General features: G+C 39.1%; 1 protein-coding gene across 2 annotated transcripts in view; it reads left to right on the top strand.

Moving 5' to 3' along the window:
* ZNF200 (zinc finger protein 200) overlaps positions 1-16,692 on the top strand; it is a 36,946-nt gene extending 20,254 nt beyond the window's left edge. For both annotated transcript variants that reach the window (XM_010597367.3, XM_023557451.2), the window contains one exon: positions 13,136-16,692. In XM_010597367.3, coding sequence (XP_010595669.1) covers positions 13,136-13,890 — 755 coding nt within the window. In that variant the 3' untranslated portion in view covers positions 13,891-16,692. The remainder of the gene's footprint in view (positions 1-13,135) is intronic.
* Positions 16,693-17,715: the final 1,023 nt, after the last annotated feature.

Here is a 17,715-nt window from a genome sequence, read left to right as displayed (position 1 = left end):
GGTTCCTCCATGTTATGAAATGTTTCACAGATTCATCATTGTTCTTTATCGATGCTTAGTATTTCATTGTGTAAATATACCATAATTTATTTATCCATTCATCCTTTCATGGACACCTTGGTTGCTTCCATGTTTTTGCTATTGTGAACAGTGCTGCAATAAACATGGGTGTGCATGTATGTGTTCGTGTAAAGGCTCTCATTTCTCTAGGATCTATTCCGAGGAGTGGGATTTCTGGGTCATATGGTAGTTCTATTTCTAGCTTTTTAAGTGGTTGTACCATTTTACATTCCCACGAGCAGTGTATAAGTGTTCCAGTCTTTCCACAGCCTCTCCAACATTTATTATTTAGTGTTTTTTGGATTAATGCCGGCCTTGTTGGAGTGAGATGGAATCTCATTGTAGTTTTAATTTGCATTTCTCTAATGGCTAATGATCGAGAGCATTTCCTCATGTATCTGTTAGCTGCCTGAATATCTTTTTTAGTGAAGTGCATGTTCATATTCTTTGCCCAATTTTTAATTGGGTTGTTTGTCTTTTTGTGGTTGAGCTTTAACAGAATCATATAGACTTTGGAGATCAGGTGCTGGTCGGAGATGTCATAGCTGAAAATTTTTTCGCAGTCTGTAGGTGGTCTTTTTACTCTTTTGGTGAAGTCTTTAATAAGCATAGGTGTTTGATTTTTAGGAGCTCCCAGTTATCTGGTTTCTCTTCGTCATTTTTAGCAACGTTTTGTATTCTGTTTATGCCTTGTATTAGAGGTCCTAACAATGACGGCAGGGGTTTTTTTAACGTTGTCCCTATTTTTTCTTTCATGATCCTTATCGTTTTAGTCTTTATGTTTAGGTCTTTGATCCATTTGGAGTTAGTTTTTGTGCATGGTGTGAGGTACGGGTCCTGTTTCATTTTTTTGCAGATGGATATCCAGTTATGCAAGCACCAGTTGTTAAAAAGACTATCTTTTCCCCAATTAACTGACATTGGGCCTTTGTCAAATATCAGCTGCTCATATGTGGATGGGTTTATATCTGGGTTTTCAGTTCTGTTCCATTGGTCTGTGTGCCTGTTGTTGTACCAGTACCAGGCTGTTTTGGCTACTGTGGCTGTATGATATGTTCTAAAATCAGGTAGAGTGAGGCCTCCCACTTTGCTTTTCTTTTTCAGTAATGCTTTACTTATCCGGGGCTTCTGTCACTTCCATATGAAGTTGGTGATTTGTTTCTCCACTATATTAAAAAATGTCGTTGGAATTTGGATCGGAAGTGCATCATATGTATAGATGGCTTTTGGTAGAACAGACATTTTTACTATGTTAAGTCTTCCGATTCATGAGCAAGGTATGTTTTTCCACTTATGTAGGTCCTGTTTAGTTTCTTGCAGTAGTACTTCGTAGCTTTCTTTGTATAGGTCTTTTCCATCTTTGGTAAGATTTATTCCTAAGTATTTTATCTTCTTGGGGGCTACTGTGAATGGTATTGATTTGGTGATTTCCTCTTCGATGTTCTTTTTGTTGATGTAGAGGAATCCAAGTGATTTTTGTATGTTTAGCTTGTAACCTGAAACTCTGCCGAACTCTTCTATTAGTTTCATTAGTTTTCTGGAGGATTCCTTAGGGTTTTGTGTGTATAAGATCATGTCATCTGCAAATAGAGATACTTTTACTTCTTCCTTGCCAATCTGGATGCCCTTTATTTCTTTATCTAGCCTAATTGCTCTGGCCAGGACCTCTAGCACAATGTTGAATAAGAGTGGTGATAAAGGGCATCCTTGTCTGGTTCGTGTTCTCAAGGGAAATGTTTTCAGGCTCTCTCCATTTAGGATGATGTTGGCTGTTGGCTTTGTATAAATGCCCTTTATAATGTTGAGGAATTTTCCTTCTATTCCTATTTTGCTGAGAATTTTTATCATGAATGTGTGTTGGACTTTGTCAAATGCCTTTTCTGCATCAATTGATAAGATCATGTAGTTCTTTTGTTTTATTTATATGGTGGATTACATTAATTGTTTTTCTAATATTGAACCAACCTGGCATACCTGGTATAAATCCCGCTTGGTCGTGGTGGATTATTTTTTTGATATGTTGTTGAATTCTATTGGCCAGAATTTTGTTGAGGATTTTTGCACCTATGTTCATGAGGGATATAGGTCTGTAATTTTCTTTTTTGTGGTGTCTTTACGTGGTTTTGGTATCAGTGATATGCTGGCTTCATAGAATGAGTTAGGTAGTATTCCATTCTTTTCTATGCCTTGAAATACCTTTAGTAGTAGTGGTGTTAACTCTTCTCTGAAAGATTGGGAGAACTCTGCAGTGAAGCCTTTTCTATGCCTTGAAATACCTTTAGTAGTAGTGGTGTTAACTCTTCTCTGAAAGATTGGGAGAACTCTGCAGTGAAGCCGTCCGGGCTGGGGCTTTTCTTTTTTGGGAATTCTTTGATTTCCTTTTCAATCTCTTTTTTTGTTTTGGGTCTGTTTAGTTGTTCTACTTCTGATTGTGTTAGTTTAGGTAGGTAGTGTTTTTCTAGGAATTCATCCATTTCTTCTAGGTTTTCAAGTTTGTTAGAGTACAGTTTTTCATAGTAATCTGATATGATTCTTTCAATTTCGTTTGGATCTCTTGTGATATGGCCCATCTCGTTTCTTATTTGGGTTATTTGTTTCCTTTCCTGTATTTCTTTAGTCAGTCTGGCCAGTGGTTTATCAATTTTGTTATTTTTTTCAAAGAACCAGCTTTTGGTTTTGTTAATTCTTTGAATTGTTTTTCTGTTCTCTAATTCATTTAGTTCAGCTCTAATTTTTTTTTTTTTTTTTTCTTCTGGTGCCTGATGGATTCTTTTTGTTGTTCGCTTTCTATTTGTTCAAGTTGTAGGGACAGTTCTCTGATTTTGGCTCTTTGTTCTTTATGTATGTGTGCATTTATTGATATAAATTGACCTCTGAGCACTGCTTTTGCTTTGTCCCAGAGGTTTTGGTAGGAAGTGTTTGCATTCTCGTTGCATTCTGTGAATTTCTTTATTCCCTCCTTAGTGCCTTCTATAACCGAGTCTTTTTTGAGCACGGTATTGTTCAGTTTCCAAGTATTTGATTTCTTTTCCATCATTTTTGTGTTACTGATTTCTACCTGTATGGCCTTGTGGTCTGAGAAGATGCTTTGTAATATTTCGATGTTTTGGATTCTGCAAAGGTTTGTTTTATGACTTAATATGTCATCTATTCTAGGGAATGTTTCATGTGCACTAGAAAAAAATGTATACTTTACAGCCATTGGGTGGAGTGTAGTGTTTAAGTCTCTGAGGTCAAGTTGGTTGATTGTAGCAATTAGATCTTCCGTGTCTGTATTGAGCTTCTTAGTGGAAGTCCTATCCTTCTCTGAAAGTGGTGTGTTGAAGTCTCCTGCTATAATTGTGGAGGTGTCTATCTCAATTTTCAATTGTGTTAGTTTATTTTATGAACTTTGCAGCCCTGTCACTTGGTGCATAAATATTTAATATGGTTATATCTTCCTGGTCAATTGTCCCTTTAATCATTACGTAGTGTCCTTCTTTATCCTTTGTGGTGGATTTAAGTTTGAAGCCTATTTCGTCAGAAATTAATATTGCCACTCCTGCTTATTTTGAGTGTTGTGTGCTTGATATATTTTTTTCCATCCTCTGAGTTTTAGTTTGTTTGTGTCTCTAAGTCGGAGGTGTGTCTCTTGTAGGTAGTACATAGACGGATTATGTTTTTTAATCCAGTCTGAGACTCTTTGTCTCTTTATTGGTGCATTTAGTCCATTTACATTCAGCATAATTATAGATGAGTTTAGTGCTGTCATTTTGGTGCCTTTTTGTGTGTGTGGTTGACAATTTCAGTTTTCCACTTAGTTTTTTGTGGTGAGAAGATTTTCTTTGTAAATTGTGCGTTCCTCATTTTCATAGCATTTGAATTTATTTTTGCTGAGTCGTAATGTTTTTCTTGGTTTTTATTTTGAGTTATGGAATTGTTATACCTCTTTGTGGTTATCATCATATTTACCCCTATTTTTCTAAGTAAAAACTTAACTTGTATAATCCTGTATCACCTTGTTTTCCTCTCCATATGGAAGATCTATGCTTCCTATATTTAGTCCCTCTTTTTTTGATTATTTTAATCTTTTACATAATGACTTCAATGATTCCGTTTTGAGCATTTTTTTCTTTTTTAAATTAATCTTATTTTGTTTTTGTGATTTCCGTATTTGAATTGATATCAGGATGTTCTGTTCTGTGACCTTGTGTTGTGTTGGTATCTGAAATTATTGATTTTCTAACCAAAGAATTTTCTTTAGTAATTCTTGTAGCTTTGGTTTGGTTTTTGCAAATTCTGTAAGCTTGTGTTCATCTGTAAATGCTTTAATTTCACCTTCATATTTGAGAGAGAGTTTTGCTGGATATATGATTCTTGGCTGGCAGTTTTTCTCCTTCAGTGTTCTATATATGTCATCCCATTGCCTTCTTGCCTGCATGGTTTCTGCCGAGTACTCTGAACTTACTGATTCTCCTTTGTAGGTGACTTTTCTTTTATCCCTGGGTGCTTTTAAACTTTTCTCTTTATCTTTGGTTTTGGCAAGTTTGATGATAATATGCCTTGGTGATTTTCTTTTTGGATCAATCTCATATGGGGTTCAATGAGCATCTTGGATAGATATCGTTTCGTCTTTCATAATACCAGGGAAGTTTTCTGCCAATGGGTCTTCAGCTATTCTCTGTATTTTGTTATCCCTCCCTGTTCTGGAACTCCGATCACACGCAAGTTATTTTTCTTGATAGAGTCCCACATGATTCTTAGCGTTTCTTCATTGTTTTTAATTCTTTTGTCTGATTTTTTCAGCTATATTGGTGTCAATTACCTTATTCTCCAGGTCCCCCACTGTGCATTCCAATTGCTCGATTTTGCTCCTCTGACTTCCTACTGAGTTGTCTAATTCTGTAATTTTATGGTTAATCTTTTAGATTTCTGAATGCTGTCTCTCTATGGATTCTTGCAGCTTATTAATTTTTCCACTATGTTCTTGAATAATCTTTTTGATTTCTTCAAGTGCTTTATCAGTGTGTTCCTTGGCTTTTTCTGTAGATTGCCTTATTTCATTTCTGAGGTCATCCCTGATGTCTTGAAGCATTCTGTAAATTAGTTTTTTATATTCTGCATCTGGCAATTCCAGGATTGTATCTTCATTTGGGAAAGATTTTGATTCTTTAATTTGGGGATTTGTAGATGCAGTCATGGTCTGCTTCTTTATGTGATTTGATATTGACTGCTGTCTCCGAGCCACCTATAAGCTATTGTAATAATTTATTTTATATTTGCTCACTGAGCCTTATCTTTTTGTTTTGTTTTGTTTTGGTATATCCAGATGGGCTACTAGATTGCGCTATCTTGATTGTTGTAGCCTTTGAATCAGTTATGTCCTATTACCAGCTGCTTTGAGCTGTTACCAGATATATAAGCCTAAAAGTCTCTTCACTATTCTTGAATAGAATCAGATTAGGTGTTCTGATTTTGGGTCAGCAAGTGTGTGGTGTAGGCTGTCACCTATTAACTTAGAGGAATATTGGTGATAGTTGTGTGCACCAGATTCTAGTAGTGGCAGGGGGTCACACTCTAAGGAGGGCAGGATGCTGACAGCCTTCCGCCACATGCTGGTGAAGTAGGTGGGTCTCTATTCCTAGAGTACTTTGGTGGGTGGGCTCTGCAGCTGTACCTTAGACACCCAGTGCTCGTACCTGTAAAGATGGATAGGTGTCACTATCCTCAGACCGCTTTAGCAGGTGGCTAGGTGGTTTGGGTGGGGCTTCAACCCCTCAGTTCCCTGATGTGGATCAGTGAGGGCTCTGTTGAATAGGTAGAGAGGTATCAGAGCTGGAAAACTTGCCTTTCTACTGCTTAGCTAAAACAATTACAGTCAGATGTCTATCAGAATTGCCTTTGCAGTATAATAGCCACCTTGTTCCCTATAGGGATGAAAATCAAAGACCGTGGATCTCAAAGGCTTGGCTGGAGCTGGTTCTGTATTTTTATTCCAGTTTAGGAAAGTAAGGGAAGGATTTTTTCCCCCTGGGTTGTTAGTTGCTACTTCTCTCAGGCCAGGAGAATGGGTTAGGGGAAAAAAAAAAAAACACCAAAAAATCCCTGCACAGCAGTTCACTCCCAGACCCAGGAAATTCCAATGTAAATAAAGCTGCCTGGGGCAGGGAGGGGAGGGATCAGATAGATAGGAGGGAGTAGACAAAGTTTGGCAATATAGACAAAGTTACTTATCTTGCTTGGTAATGACTGTTTTATCTGAGATTTCAGAGGGGTGTGTAGCCTGTGTGCGATGGCTGGGATGAGATTGCCCCCGAGGGTCAGGCCTCCCGTGCTTGCACTGTCTCAGGAAGCCGTGATCAGCTCCTCCACTCCTAGTCCAAAGCCCAGTGCCAAAGTTTCCTGGCTGGGACGCTGCACTCCAGGCTCCAAAACCTGTTGCTGCTTTCCGGTGATTTCTCCTCCTGTCAGCCGTGTCGTCGTGCAGCCTGCACGCGCTGGTTGGGTTTCCCCCGAGGTTACTTCAGGGGGCTAGGGCTGTGTCCCGTGCTTGCACTGTCTCAGGAAGCCTTGCTCAGTTCCTCTGTGCTTAGTGCAAAGCCCGGTGCCACGGTTTTCTGACTGGGACGCTAGCTCCAGGCTCCGAAAACAGTCGCTGCTTCCCCATGGTTGCTTATTCTTTTGTCAGTCGCATCAGTGTGCAGCCTGCTTGCGCTGGCTGAGTCTCTTCCGAGGTTACTCCAGGGGGTTTGGGGTTAGGGCTGTGTCCCGTGCTTGCCCCGTCTCAGTAAGCTGCAATCAGCCCCACCTCTCTGGGACCAGGGAACCGTGAGGGCCCAAGGCTGTGGTGCGGGACGTCAGTTCCAGAAGCGGTCGCTGCTTCAGGGTGCGACTTTTCGCTCCCCCATCACTCAGGTCAACTCTTTAGTTCTGTGTTTGATGGTCAGGGTTCGTAGGTTGTCGTGTATGTGATCGATTCACTTGTTTTTCCGAGTCTTTGTTGCAAGAAGGATCCACAGTAGCTTCTACATAGTCAGCCATCTTGGCCCTGCCTCCCGTGCCCATATGCTACCCTTTGATGGTTGAACGTCAACCAGTTCTTTTTGGTATAAGGACTCTGTGTATTCCTTCCATCTTTTGATGCTTCTGATGTCGTTTAATATTTTCCACATGGAATCCTTCATTATTGCAACTTGGGGCTTAAATTTTTTCTTCAGTTCTTTCAGCTTGAGAAATGCCAAGTGTGTTCTTCCCTTTCGGTTTTGCTGTCTCTAGCACATGCCATTATAATACTTCTTCAGCTGCCCTTTGAAATCTTCTGTTTAGTTCTTTTCCTTTATCATTTCTTCCTTTTGCTTTAGCTGCCAGATGCTCAAGAGCAAGTTTTGGAGTCTCTTCTGACATCAATTTTGGTCTTTTCTTTCTTTTTAATGACCTCTGGGTTTCTTTATGTATTATGTCCTTAATGTCATTCCACAGCTTGTTTGGTCTTCAGTCATCAGTGTTCAACGCGTCAAATGTATTCCTGAGATGGTCTCTAAGTTCAGGTGGGATCTACTCAAGGTCGTACTTTCACTCTCTAATTTTCCTCAGTTTCAACCTGAACTTGCATATGAGCATTTGATGCTCTGTTCTGCAGTCAGCCCCTGGCCTTGTTCTGACTGATGATATTGAGCTTTTCCATCATCTCTTTCCGCAAAAGTAGTTGATTTGATTCCTGTGTATTCCGTCTGGCGAGGTCCATGTTTATAGTCGCTGTTAAGTAGTTGAAAAAAGGTATTGGCGATGAAGAAGTTGTTGGACTTGCAAAATTCTACCATGCAATCTCCAGCATCATTTCTGTCACCAAGGCTGTATTTTCCTACTGCTCATCCTTCTTGTTTGCCACCTTTGCATTCCAATCACAAGTAATTATCAATACATCTTGAATGCACGTTTGATCAATTTCAAACTGTAGAAGTTGGTACAAATCTTAAATTTCTTCATTTTTGGCCTGAGTGATTGGTGGATAAATTTGAATAATAGTCATATTTACTGGTCTTCCTTGTAGGCATATGCATATTATTCTGTCACTGACAGAGTTGTACTTCAGGACAGATCTTGAAGTGTTCTTTTTGAGGATGAATATAATGTCATTCTCCTTCAATTTGTCATTCCTGGCATAGTAGACCATATGGTTGTCCAATTCAAAAGGGCCAATACCAGTCCATTTCAGCTCACTGATACCTAGGATATTGATGTTTATGCATTCCGTTTCATTTTTGATGATTTCCAATTTTCCTAGAGTCATACTTCAAGCATTGCATGTTCTGATTATTAGTGGATGTTTGCAGCTGTTTCTACTCATTTTTGGTTGTGCCACATCCGCAAATGAAGGTCCTCAAAGCTTGACTCCATCCACATTATTAAGGTCGACTCTACATTGAGGAGGTAGCTCTTCCCCATTTGTCCGTCTTTCGAGTTCATTCTAACCTGGGGGGTTCATCTTCCAGCACTATATCAGACTGTGTTCTGCTGCTATTCATAAGGTTTTCACTGGCAAATTCTTTTCAGAAGTAGACTGCCAGGCCCTTCTTCCTAGTCTCAGTCTGGAAGCTCGGCTGAAACCTGTCCACCATGGGTGACCCTGTTGGTATCCGAATACCAGTGGCATAGCTTCCAGCATCACAGCAACATGCAAGCTCTCACAGTATGACAAACTGACAGACGTGTGGGGGACAAATAAGATAGGGAATAGAAAAAGAATAGAGAATCAGTGAAATCAATGCAACAATAAAACCAAAGTTGGTTCTTTGAAAAGATCAATACTGACAACCTTTAGCTAGACTGACAATGAAAAAAAGCAGCAGCAAGTAAAAATCAGAAATGAAAGTGGGGATACTACTTATCAACGTTACAGGAATAAAAAGGATTATAAGAGAATGCTGTGAACAGTTGTATGCTAATCAATTATACGATATAGATGAAGTGGACAAATCCTTAGAAACACACAGATTGCCTAAACTGACTCAAGAAGAAAGAAAATCTGGATGAGTCTATAGGAAGTAAAGAGATTGAATCAGTAACCAAAAACCTACCAACAAAGAAAAATCCAGGACCAGATGGCTTTACTGGTGAATTTTACCGAACATTTAAAGAAGAATTAGCACTGTTTTTAAGTTACCTTTTTCTTGATTTAGTATTTGCTTCGTTGCTATAAATTTTTGACCGTTTTCCAGAGTTCTGACAAAACTGGTTCTGACAGTTTCTGCTTGCTTTTTGGCATTTCCGTTGGGGAATGAGAGTTGGAGTTCCCTACTCCCCCATCTTGCTGATGTCACTCCATGTGTCATTTTTGAGCCATGTAAATGTATCTTCTACTTAAAAATTTATGTTGAAAGTGAGCACATTAAAGGAGTATAAAACATACTCATTGACACTTTTCAGTAACATAAGTATAACCCTATTAGAGTTTCAGTAAATTTCCCTCAAAACAGAATTAGCCCTTTTAAAATTAATATAACCTAACATTTATAGTCATTCATAAAACATTGGTGGAAATTTCCTAAAAACTGAGAACAAAATAAATAGATATGCTATCGCTAATAATACTTAACATAGTATTAACTGGATCTTCTAAAGCAGTAAGATATGAAAAAGGTGTTAAGAGAAATAGAAAAGAAGGGAACCAAAATAAGATTTGTACCTAACAAAATCTAAAAGGATCAACTAAAGTTATTATATTTAGTAGTTTTAAAGTACGTAGATAGGAAAAAAGCATATAACAATAGCATTATTAAATAAACACAAAATAATGAAAGATGTTATTTGGAGTGTCTATAAAATCAGAGTAATCTAGAGATGTTTTATTGGTTAATGTAAAAGATTCTTAAATAATGGAGAAACAGTTCTAAATGTGAGAACTAAAAGCATATAAAGATAGAAGAGCCCTCCAAATTTACTTACACCATATATATTGTTGTCGTTAGGTGCCGTTGAGTCAGTTCCTACTCATAGCTACCCTGTGTACAACAGAATGAAACACTGCCAGGTCTTGCACCATCCTTACAGTTGTTGCCATGTTCGAGCCCATTGTTACGGCCACTGTGTCAGTCCATCTCATTAAAGGTCTTAATCTTTTTCGCTGACCTTCTACTTTACTAAGCATGATGTCCTTCCCAGGGACTGCTCCCTCCTGATAGTATGTCTGAAGTATGTTAGATGAAATCTTGCCACCCTCACTTCTAAGGAGCATTCTGGCTGTACTTCTTCCTAGACACATTTGTTCGCTCTTCTCGCAGTCCACGGTATATTCAGTGTTCTTCCCCAGTGCCATAATTCAAAGGCCTTAGTTCTTCAGTCTTCCTTATTCATTGTCCAGCTCTTGCATGCACATGAGGTGATTGAAAACACCATGGCTTGGGTCAGGTGCACCTTAGTCCTCAGAGTGAGTGACATCTTTGCTTTTTAACACTTTAAAGAGATCTTTTGTAGCAGATTTGCCCAATGCAAAATATGTCATTCAGTTTCTTGAGTGCTGCTTCCATGGGTGTTGATTGTGGATCCAAGTAAAATGAAATCTTCAACAACTTCAGCCTTTTCTCTGTTTCTCATGATGTTGCTTATTGGCTCAGCTGTGAGGATTTTTTGTTTTCATTATATTGAAGTGTAATCCACACCGAAGGCTATAGTCTTTGATCTTTATCAGTAAGTGCTTGAAGTCTTATTGAAAGTAGAGAGGACTATATATAGAGTCAGTCAAAATTTTAAATAGCTGGAAATGGGTATTCTGTCTAGTCCTACCAATATTATAACATATTGTAAAACAGTGTGATACTAATGAGAAATAGTGAAGGTATAGATCAAACATATAAGGATAATGTGAACATTTCAAAACAAGAGGAAAAGGAGACTTTATAAATGGGACTGGGATAATTGTATCATAATTTAGAAGAAAATTAATTTCAGTCCATACTATATACTAAATTAAGCTACAGATATATTAAACTATAAAAAATAAGTCATAGAAGAATGTCCAGAGTACAGAGGAGAACTTTATGAGAACTTGAAAGACTGATTTTTTTTTTTCCTGATTTTAAGTCATGGAGTTATTACAGAGGAAGACATCAGTTAAAACAATTTATACCAATAATGATTGACAAAGAGATTGAGATCTGTAATATATAAAATTTATTAAAGTCTCAACCCAATAGGTAAATTACTTTATATGATCAAAATACAAGGTGTAACTATAATGACACACCATTTTATACCTATTAAATGTTTTAAAATTATGCTGAAGTTGATACGCATATATTGACAGTTATATTAAAACTGGTACAGCTTTGGAAAGAAGTATGGCAGTTCATATCAAGAGCTCTGATAAAAATTTGTCATATGCTTTGACTAAGCATTTTCATTATCCTAAGGGATTAATTAAAAAGAAGAAAACTCTTGATGTGAAACCGCTAAATTCAGCAGAGATTCACATTGCAGCTTCAGGATCAGCCACAGGTATAAATGGTTGATTTAACCCTTTACTGTCAGGGAGTCCCTGGTGGTGCAAACTGTTAATGCACTCAGTTGCTAACCTGACTATTTACTTCCAAAAAATCAGCCATCGAAAACTCCGTGGGGCACAGTTCTACTCTTGACACACATGGGGTTGCCATGAGTCTGAATCGAGTCCACAGCAACAGGTTGTTTTGTTTTTACTTTCAGTGAGTTGCTCAGAGTTCAGAAGTCCCTTGTCAACCCACAAGGAGCCCTGGTGGTACGGTGGCTAAGTGCTCAACAGCTAACCGAAAAGTTGGCAGTTTGAACCCACCAGCCTCTCTGTGAGAGAAATGTGTCAGTCGGCTTCAGTAAAGATTTACAGCTTTGGAAACCCTATGGGGTGGTTCTACTCTGTCCTATGTAGTTGCTGTGAGTAGGAATAAACTTGATGGCAGTGGATTTTGGGTTGTCAACCCACATGTTGACAGCATACTTTTTTTGCTTTGTTACCTAGTCTTTGTAGTGTTCTTTTACGCATAGACTTTTTATGGAACTATGATATAAATACAGAAAGTTTACAGATCACGAGCATACAAGCTCAGATTTTCACAAAATGTACACACTCGTCTAACTGCCAGCCAAAAGTGGCTATTACCGGTACCCCAGAAATCCCTCGTGTCCCATTTCCAATCACTACTCCCCTTCATCCCCAAAGGTAACCACTATTCTGACATCTAATAGCATAGTGTTGTTTTATCAGTTGTAGTTATCTCTTTAATGGCCAAATAGTAATCCACTATGTAAATATGCCATGTTTTCTTTATTATTTGGATTGTTACAAGTTTTTTACTATATACAATATTGTAGTTTTTTCTAATGCTATAATATGGTAGTATTTTCTAATATAGTAAAAATCTGGGAGCAGTTCATATTACTGTTCTCTTACTAGACTCCTAAAGATTATTAATGCTGCCATTTGTGTTTATGTCTTTCATCCCCTAGTCCTTAGTGTGGTCAGTATGACCTTGTTGAAAGAATAATTGGTGCCTATTCAGAAAACATAGTGCTCAGCTCCAATACAATACAATACAAGGTTGGCAGTTTGAATCCACCCAGAGGTGGCTCAGAAGAAAGTCCTGGTGGTCTGCTTCCCAAAGGTCACAGCTGTTGAAAACCCTCTAGAGCACAGTTCTACTCAGAAACATGGGGTCACCATGAGTCGGGGTCAACTTGATGGCAGCTGGTTTGATTGGGTTTAGAATACTTGTCTAGGTATTTGTTATTGTCTTTGGCATTCTGATATCCAGGCCCCCTGAGGTATCAGCCTAAAGGCAAGGCCAACAAAGTCTTTCAGTGCAGTCCCACTCCGTTTATTTAAAAAAAAAAAAAGATTAAAAATGGACCGTGTGCTTGCATTGAGGGGAATGAAAAGATTTATCAGCCATGTAGCCCACCCTCAATGAATAACGAGTGGAAAAGGAGTGTTGGTGGCAGTTATCTAAGAGTCCTCAGATTTCTGACTTTTAAGATTATTGTTTCACAAGAACTATGACTTGTTTTCTCCTTGCTTGGTATTGTCATATCCCTTAAAAGTTACTAAATTCTCTCTTTGTTTCAACAGTCAACGATAGCAATCATGAGGGTGACAGTCATCAGGAGGAACCTGCAGACAATGAAGATTGTAGAGGAAAACATTCAGAACGTTATGAAATGGATTGTTCCTTGGCCTCTGAACAATCTCCAGATTGCCACAAAGAAGAAAGACTAAATACATTCATTCCACATGAAAGAAAATTGAGGAATCTTTTGGTTACTGTTGAAAATGATATTCCGCTAGAGGAACTCTCAAAATATGTGGACATCAATGTTACTGCACTTACCCGAAATCGGAGAACAAGGAGATGGTACACTTGTCCACTGTGTGGGAAACAGTTCAATGAAAGTTCTTACCTTATTTCCCACCAGAGGACTCACACTGGAGAAAAACCCTATGACTGTAGTCACTGTGGGAAAAGCTTCAATCATAAAACAAACCTTAATAAACATGAACGAATCCATACAGGAGAGAAACCTTATTCATGTTCTCAGTGTGGGAAAAACTTTCGTCAGAATTCTCATCGGAGCCGCCATGAAGGAATCCACATAAGGGAGAAGATATTTAAGTGTCCAGAATGTGGGAAAACCTTCTCAGGGAATGAAGAATTTGTGCTTCATCTGCAGAGTCATGAGGCTGAGAGGCCATATGATTGCAAAAAATGTGGAAGAAGATTTGGTCGGCTGTCAAACTGTACTCGTCATGAGAAAACTCACTCAGTATGTAAGACCCAAAAGCAGAAGTGGGATTGGGAAAGGTCTGATAGTCCTGCCTCAACCTAAAATGTTTCCCTTAGGCATTCTGAATTCCCAGGCTGTCTGAAAAGATACAGGTATGTGAAAACCTCATCATAGCCAAAATCAGGTAAATATCCATCTTGGCTGAAACCTCAAATTATTAAAAAATTTACAGGGAAGAAAACATCCTCAAGGGCTATACCTCATTTAGCATCCAGACTTTTTGGACTAAGGAGCTTTCTTTTGTGAAGTCATACGATAATATACAGATCCGTTTCACAAGAAAGACTTTGAACCTGAGTCTGGAGGCTGCTTAGCTGCAAGGTAAACAGAATGATTCATCCTCACTGAAAATATATCCATGAGAATCTACACTTGAGAAAAGTAGAAATAATGTAAAGGTCCCTATCTGGTACCATATTCTCCTGAAAGAACCAAACTACTGATTTGTTCAGCCAGCAGCAGTTCATATAACCCTTTAAGAACAACCTGTTAAAGCTTTCGCGTTGCAAGGGATTGTTTACTTTGGATTATAGAAAAACTACAGCAACTGAATGTCAAAGACTTACTCCGTCGTTTTTCATTGAAACTAACACTTTAAATAACATTTGCAATTTGTGATGAAAATTGAATTTTACAGAATCCTTTGAGAACATAAAGTGTCTGCTGTTCTTACTGTGTTTTGTCCGACCGTTTAAAATCTCTCAAACAGCTGTCTCTCAACTCTGAACAGTACGTCTCCCATGCAGAAAGAAATTTGATCACTCAGGCCCGGCCACCCAGCCCCACTACTCAAAAAGCTCTTCAGTATCCTGCCCCTCTGCTGAGCAAAGATCTTACCTGCTAAGAAGGAAACTAAGAGCATGAAGAGGAAGGACAGACCTAGAGACAAGAAGAAGTTACTTGGATCCATGGCTGTGAATAGCCTCAACATATGCTTAATCCCCCCCTACATGGCCACCAGGCCTTTGGCAGTGGGCTGCTCACTACCTCACAAGGCAATGTGTTTTATTTTTAGAAATTACATCTCTAGTGATTAGCTCATGTTGCATCTCATGAGACAAGATTCCATGTGTCTTCAGTGTAGTGAATATTTGTTATTGTCACTGGTGTCCTTATGTCCAGGCCCTCCTGAGGTATCTGCCCAGAGGCAAGGCCAGTGGTGTCTTCACGGGACTGACTTGGTGTGGTTTGAGGCATTCTTGATCAGTTTTGCTTGTTTGAGGCTTCCCAAAGTTTTACACTGGGATTTAATTGTGATTGGGTTAATCTTATACACCATTTGAGAAAGATTGTAAACTTTACAGATTTTGTTCCCCATCCAGAAACATGCCTTTCCATTTATTAGAGTCTTATATTCCTGAGTAAAGTTTTCTCATTTTCTACATGTAAGTCCTATACAATTGTTATTGTAAATAGTTTTTATCCTTTATATTTTTCTATTTGGTTATTGCTCTTACACAGCAAACTTATTTTTAATTATATACTTGTGTAACCAGCCACCTCACTGAATATTACTAATTTTCAATGACTTCTTGACCTTGTTCTCTGTTATAATTAGTGTAAAATTATACCATCTACAAATAATAGTTTTGTTTCTTCCTTTCTGCCTGTTTGTTGTTGTTTTAATATATTGTTCTAAGTTGTTGTTTTGGTACAAAGCATATTAAAAGAAGAAAGTTTAACAATACAATTCAGTACTGATTCCTAACTTAAAAAAAACAAAAACCCTTAAAGGCCATATAAAAACTGCCCTTTAAGGACTTTGTATTTCAAGGCAATAACACCCTGTAAAATCAGGAACAAAACAGGCTACCAGCAACATTATTCTCCTTTACCCTCAGGGAAGTCTGGCCAGTGTGCTAGGAAATAGGACAGGGATCTGAGTCGTCTGTGTTAGGAGTGGCCAGCCAAACGGTTCTAACAACCTGTAGATCACCCATCCGCATTGAGTCCCTGGGGTGAAATTGCTATGTTGCCTGCCCAAGGGCTGGGCAGCAGTGGCCTAGACTCCTCAAGGTGCCTTTTAAAAAGAAAGTGTGGCGGTAGGTGATACTACCATGGCCCAAGCATACTTCCCGCTCCCCCGCCCCCCCACTGGAGAGTGGCTGGCAGTTGGCCAAGTGTCCTTTGTCCCTGGCAATGTGGTGGTATGCAGGAGGGTGCGAGGCTGTGAGGTGAAGGTTGCTGGCCCTGGCCTGCCACCTACTGTCCCCCAAGGGTGGGATGAAGCTGGGCCAGCCTGATTTCTGCACACTTGACTCACCAGGAGCCCTGGTGGCTCAGCAGTTAAGAGCTCATATGTTAAGCAAAAGGTCGACAGTTTGAATCTACCAGCTGCTCCTTGGAAACCCAGTGGGGCAGTTCTACTCTGTCTTGCAGTGTGGCTATGAGTCAGGATCGACTCGGTGATGGGTTTGGTTTTTTTTGACCCAGAGGAGTTGCTCAGACCCTGAGGAGAATCCACAAGTAGAGGAATTAGGCAGGGGAGATGGAGGGACACGTGCTTCTCCCCGCATCAGAGCTCCTGCCCAGGAGCATCCCTAGGAGTGCAAGATCAGGGAAGATGACCTTGGATGAGGAGCCTCTCGCAAACAAGAACTCTTGAGAAACTGTTAGACGAGTAAGTGCACACAGTAAGCGTGATAACCAGTAAAATGAAGAAACAAAGATGAATAGTTTTCCAGCAGGAGTCAGAAAATGCGGTTAACCAAAGCTCTGATTTCAACAACAAACCCATTGCCATCAAGTCAATTCCAACTCCTAGTGGCCCTATAAAAAAAAAAATAAAAAAAATTTTTTTTTTTTTCTATAGCAACTACAAATTGAAAGCATGCATTCAATAAAGACATAGTACAAGGCACTGGGTTTGAAGGTAAGTGACACAGCCCATCCTCTGATGGAGTTTTCCTTGGGGCAGGGAAAAGGAGGAGAACTGAAATTCAGTAAATCTCATGTATGCAGCTACAAACGGTGACAAGTGCTAGGAAGGGAAGAAATTCTAGGAGAGTGTTGTGGGAGGGTATTCTGGAGAGGCCTCTGGGGAAGTGGCATTTAAACTGAGCAGGAGGATGAGATGGGGTGGGGATGGGAGAGTTCAGGTAGAGGAAACAGCATTTGCTAAGGCCTGCGGTGGGAAAGTGGTATTTGAGAGTAAACTAGGCTACAAGAACTTTATGAAGGAAACCACACAAGAAATTTGACACTATAAAAGTTGTGACATTATGAAATGTTCCTGAATTGGCAAGAACATTTCAGTTTTTCTCAATTGATAAATCTAGTGCTACGCCAAACAAAAGCACAATGGGTTTTTCGGAGAAACGTGATGGACTCTAAGTGGCACTTAGAAGGATAAACATGATTAAAAAGGGTTAGAAAAATCAAAGGTAATATAAGAAAGCTTGCCTTGACAATAGAAACGTCTTCATCATATGTAAAAGCTACAATAATTAACACAGTTTAATACTGGATGTTTTAATAAGAATGGTCCAGAAATGGATCCCAGTGTATATAAACACTATATGCTCAAGGTGGCATCACAAATAATAGGGGAAGCGAAGAATTGTTTAACAAATGTTACTGAAATGATTCATTAACATGAGGGTGTGGAGTTTAGGTGATCTCCCCACATCTGATGCTAAAATGAATTCTAGAAAAATTAATTAAATGTACAAACCAAAACCCAAACCACCACCACGAACACAAAACCCCACCATAGAACAGCTAAGATAATATAAGGACCATTTTAGCTAGCTTGGTGGAATAGTGGTTAAAAGCTTCATCTGCTAACCAAAAGGTCAGCAGTTTGAATCTACCAGGTGCTCCTTGGAAACTATGGGGCTGTCCTATAGGGTCACTATGAGTTGGAAT

The sequence above is a fragment of the Loxodonta africana genome, chromosome 12 (genome assembly GCF_030014295.1).
Source record: "Loxodonta africana isolate mLoxAfr1 chromosome 12, mLoxAfr1.hap2, whole genome shotgun sequence".
Classification (NCBI taxonomy): domain Eukaryota; kingdom Metazoa; phylum Chordata; class Mammalia; order Proboscidea; family Elephantidae; genus Loxodonta; species Loxodonta africana.
This window is presented reverse-complemented; position numbering and strand designations above follow the sequence as displayed.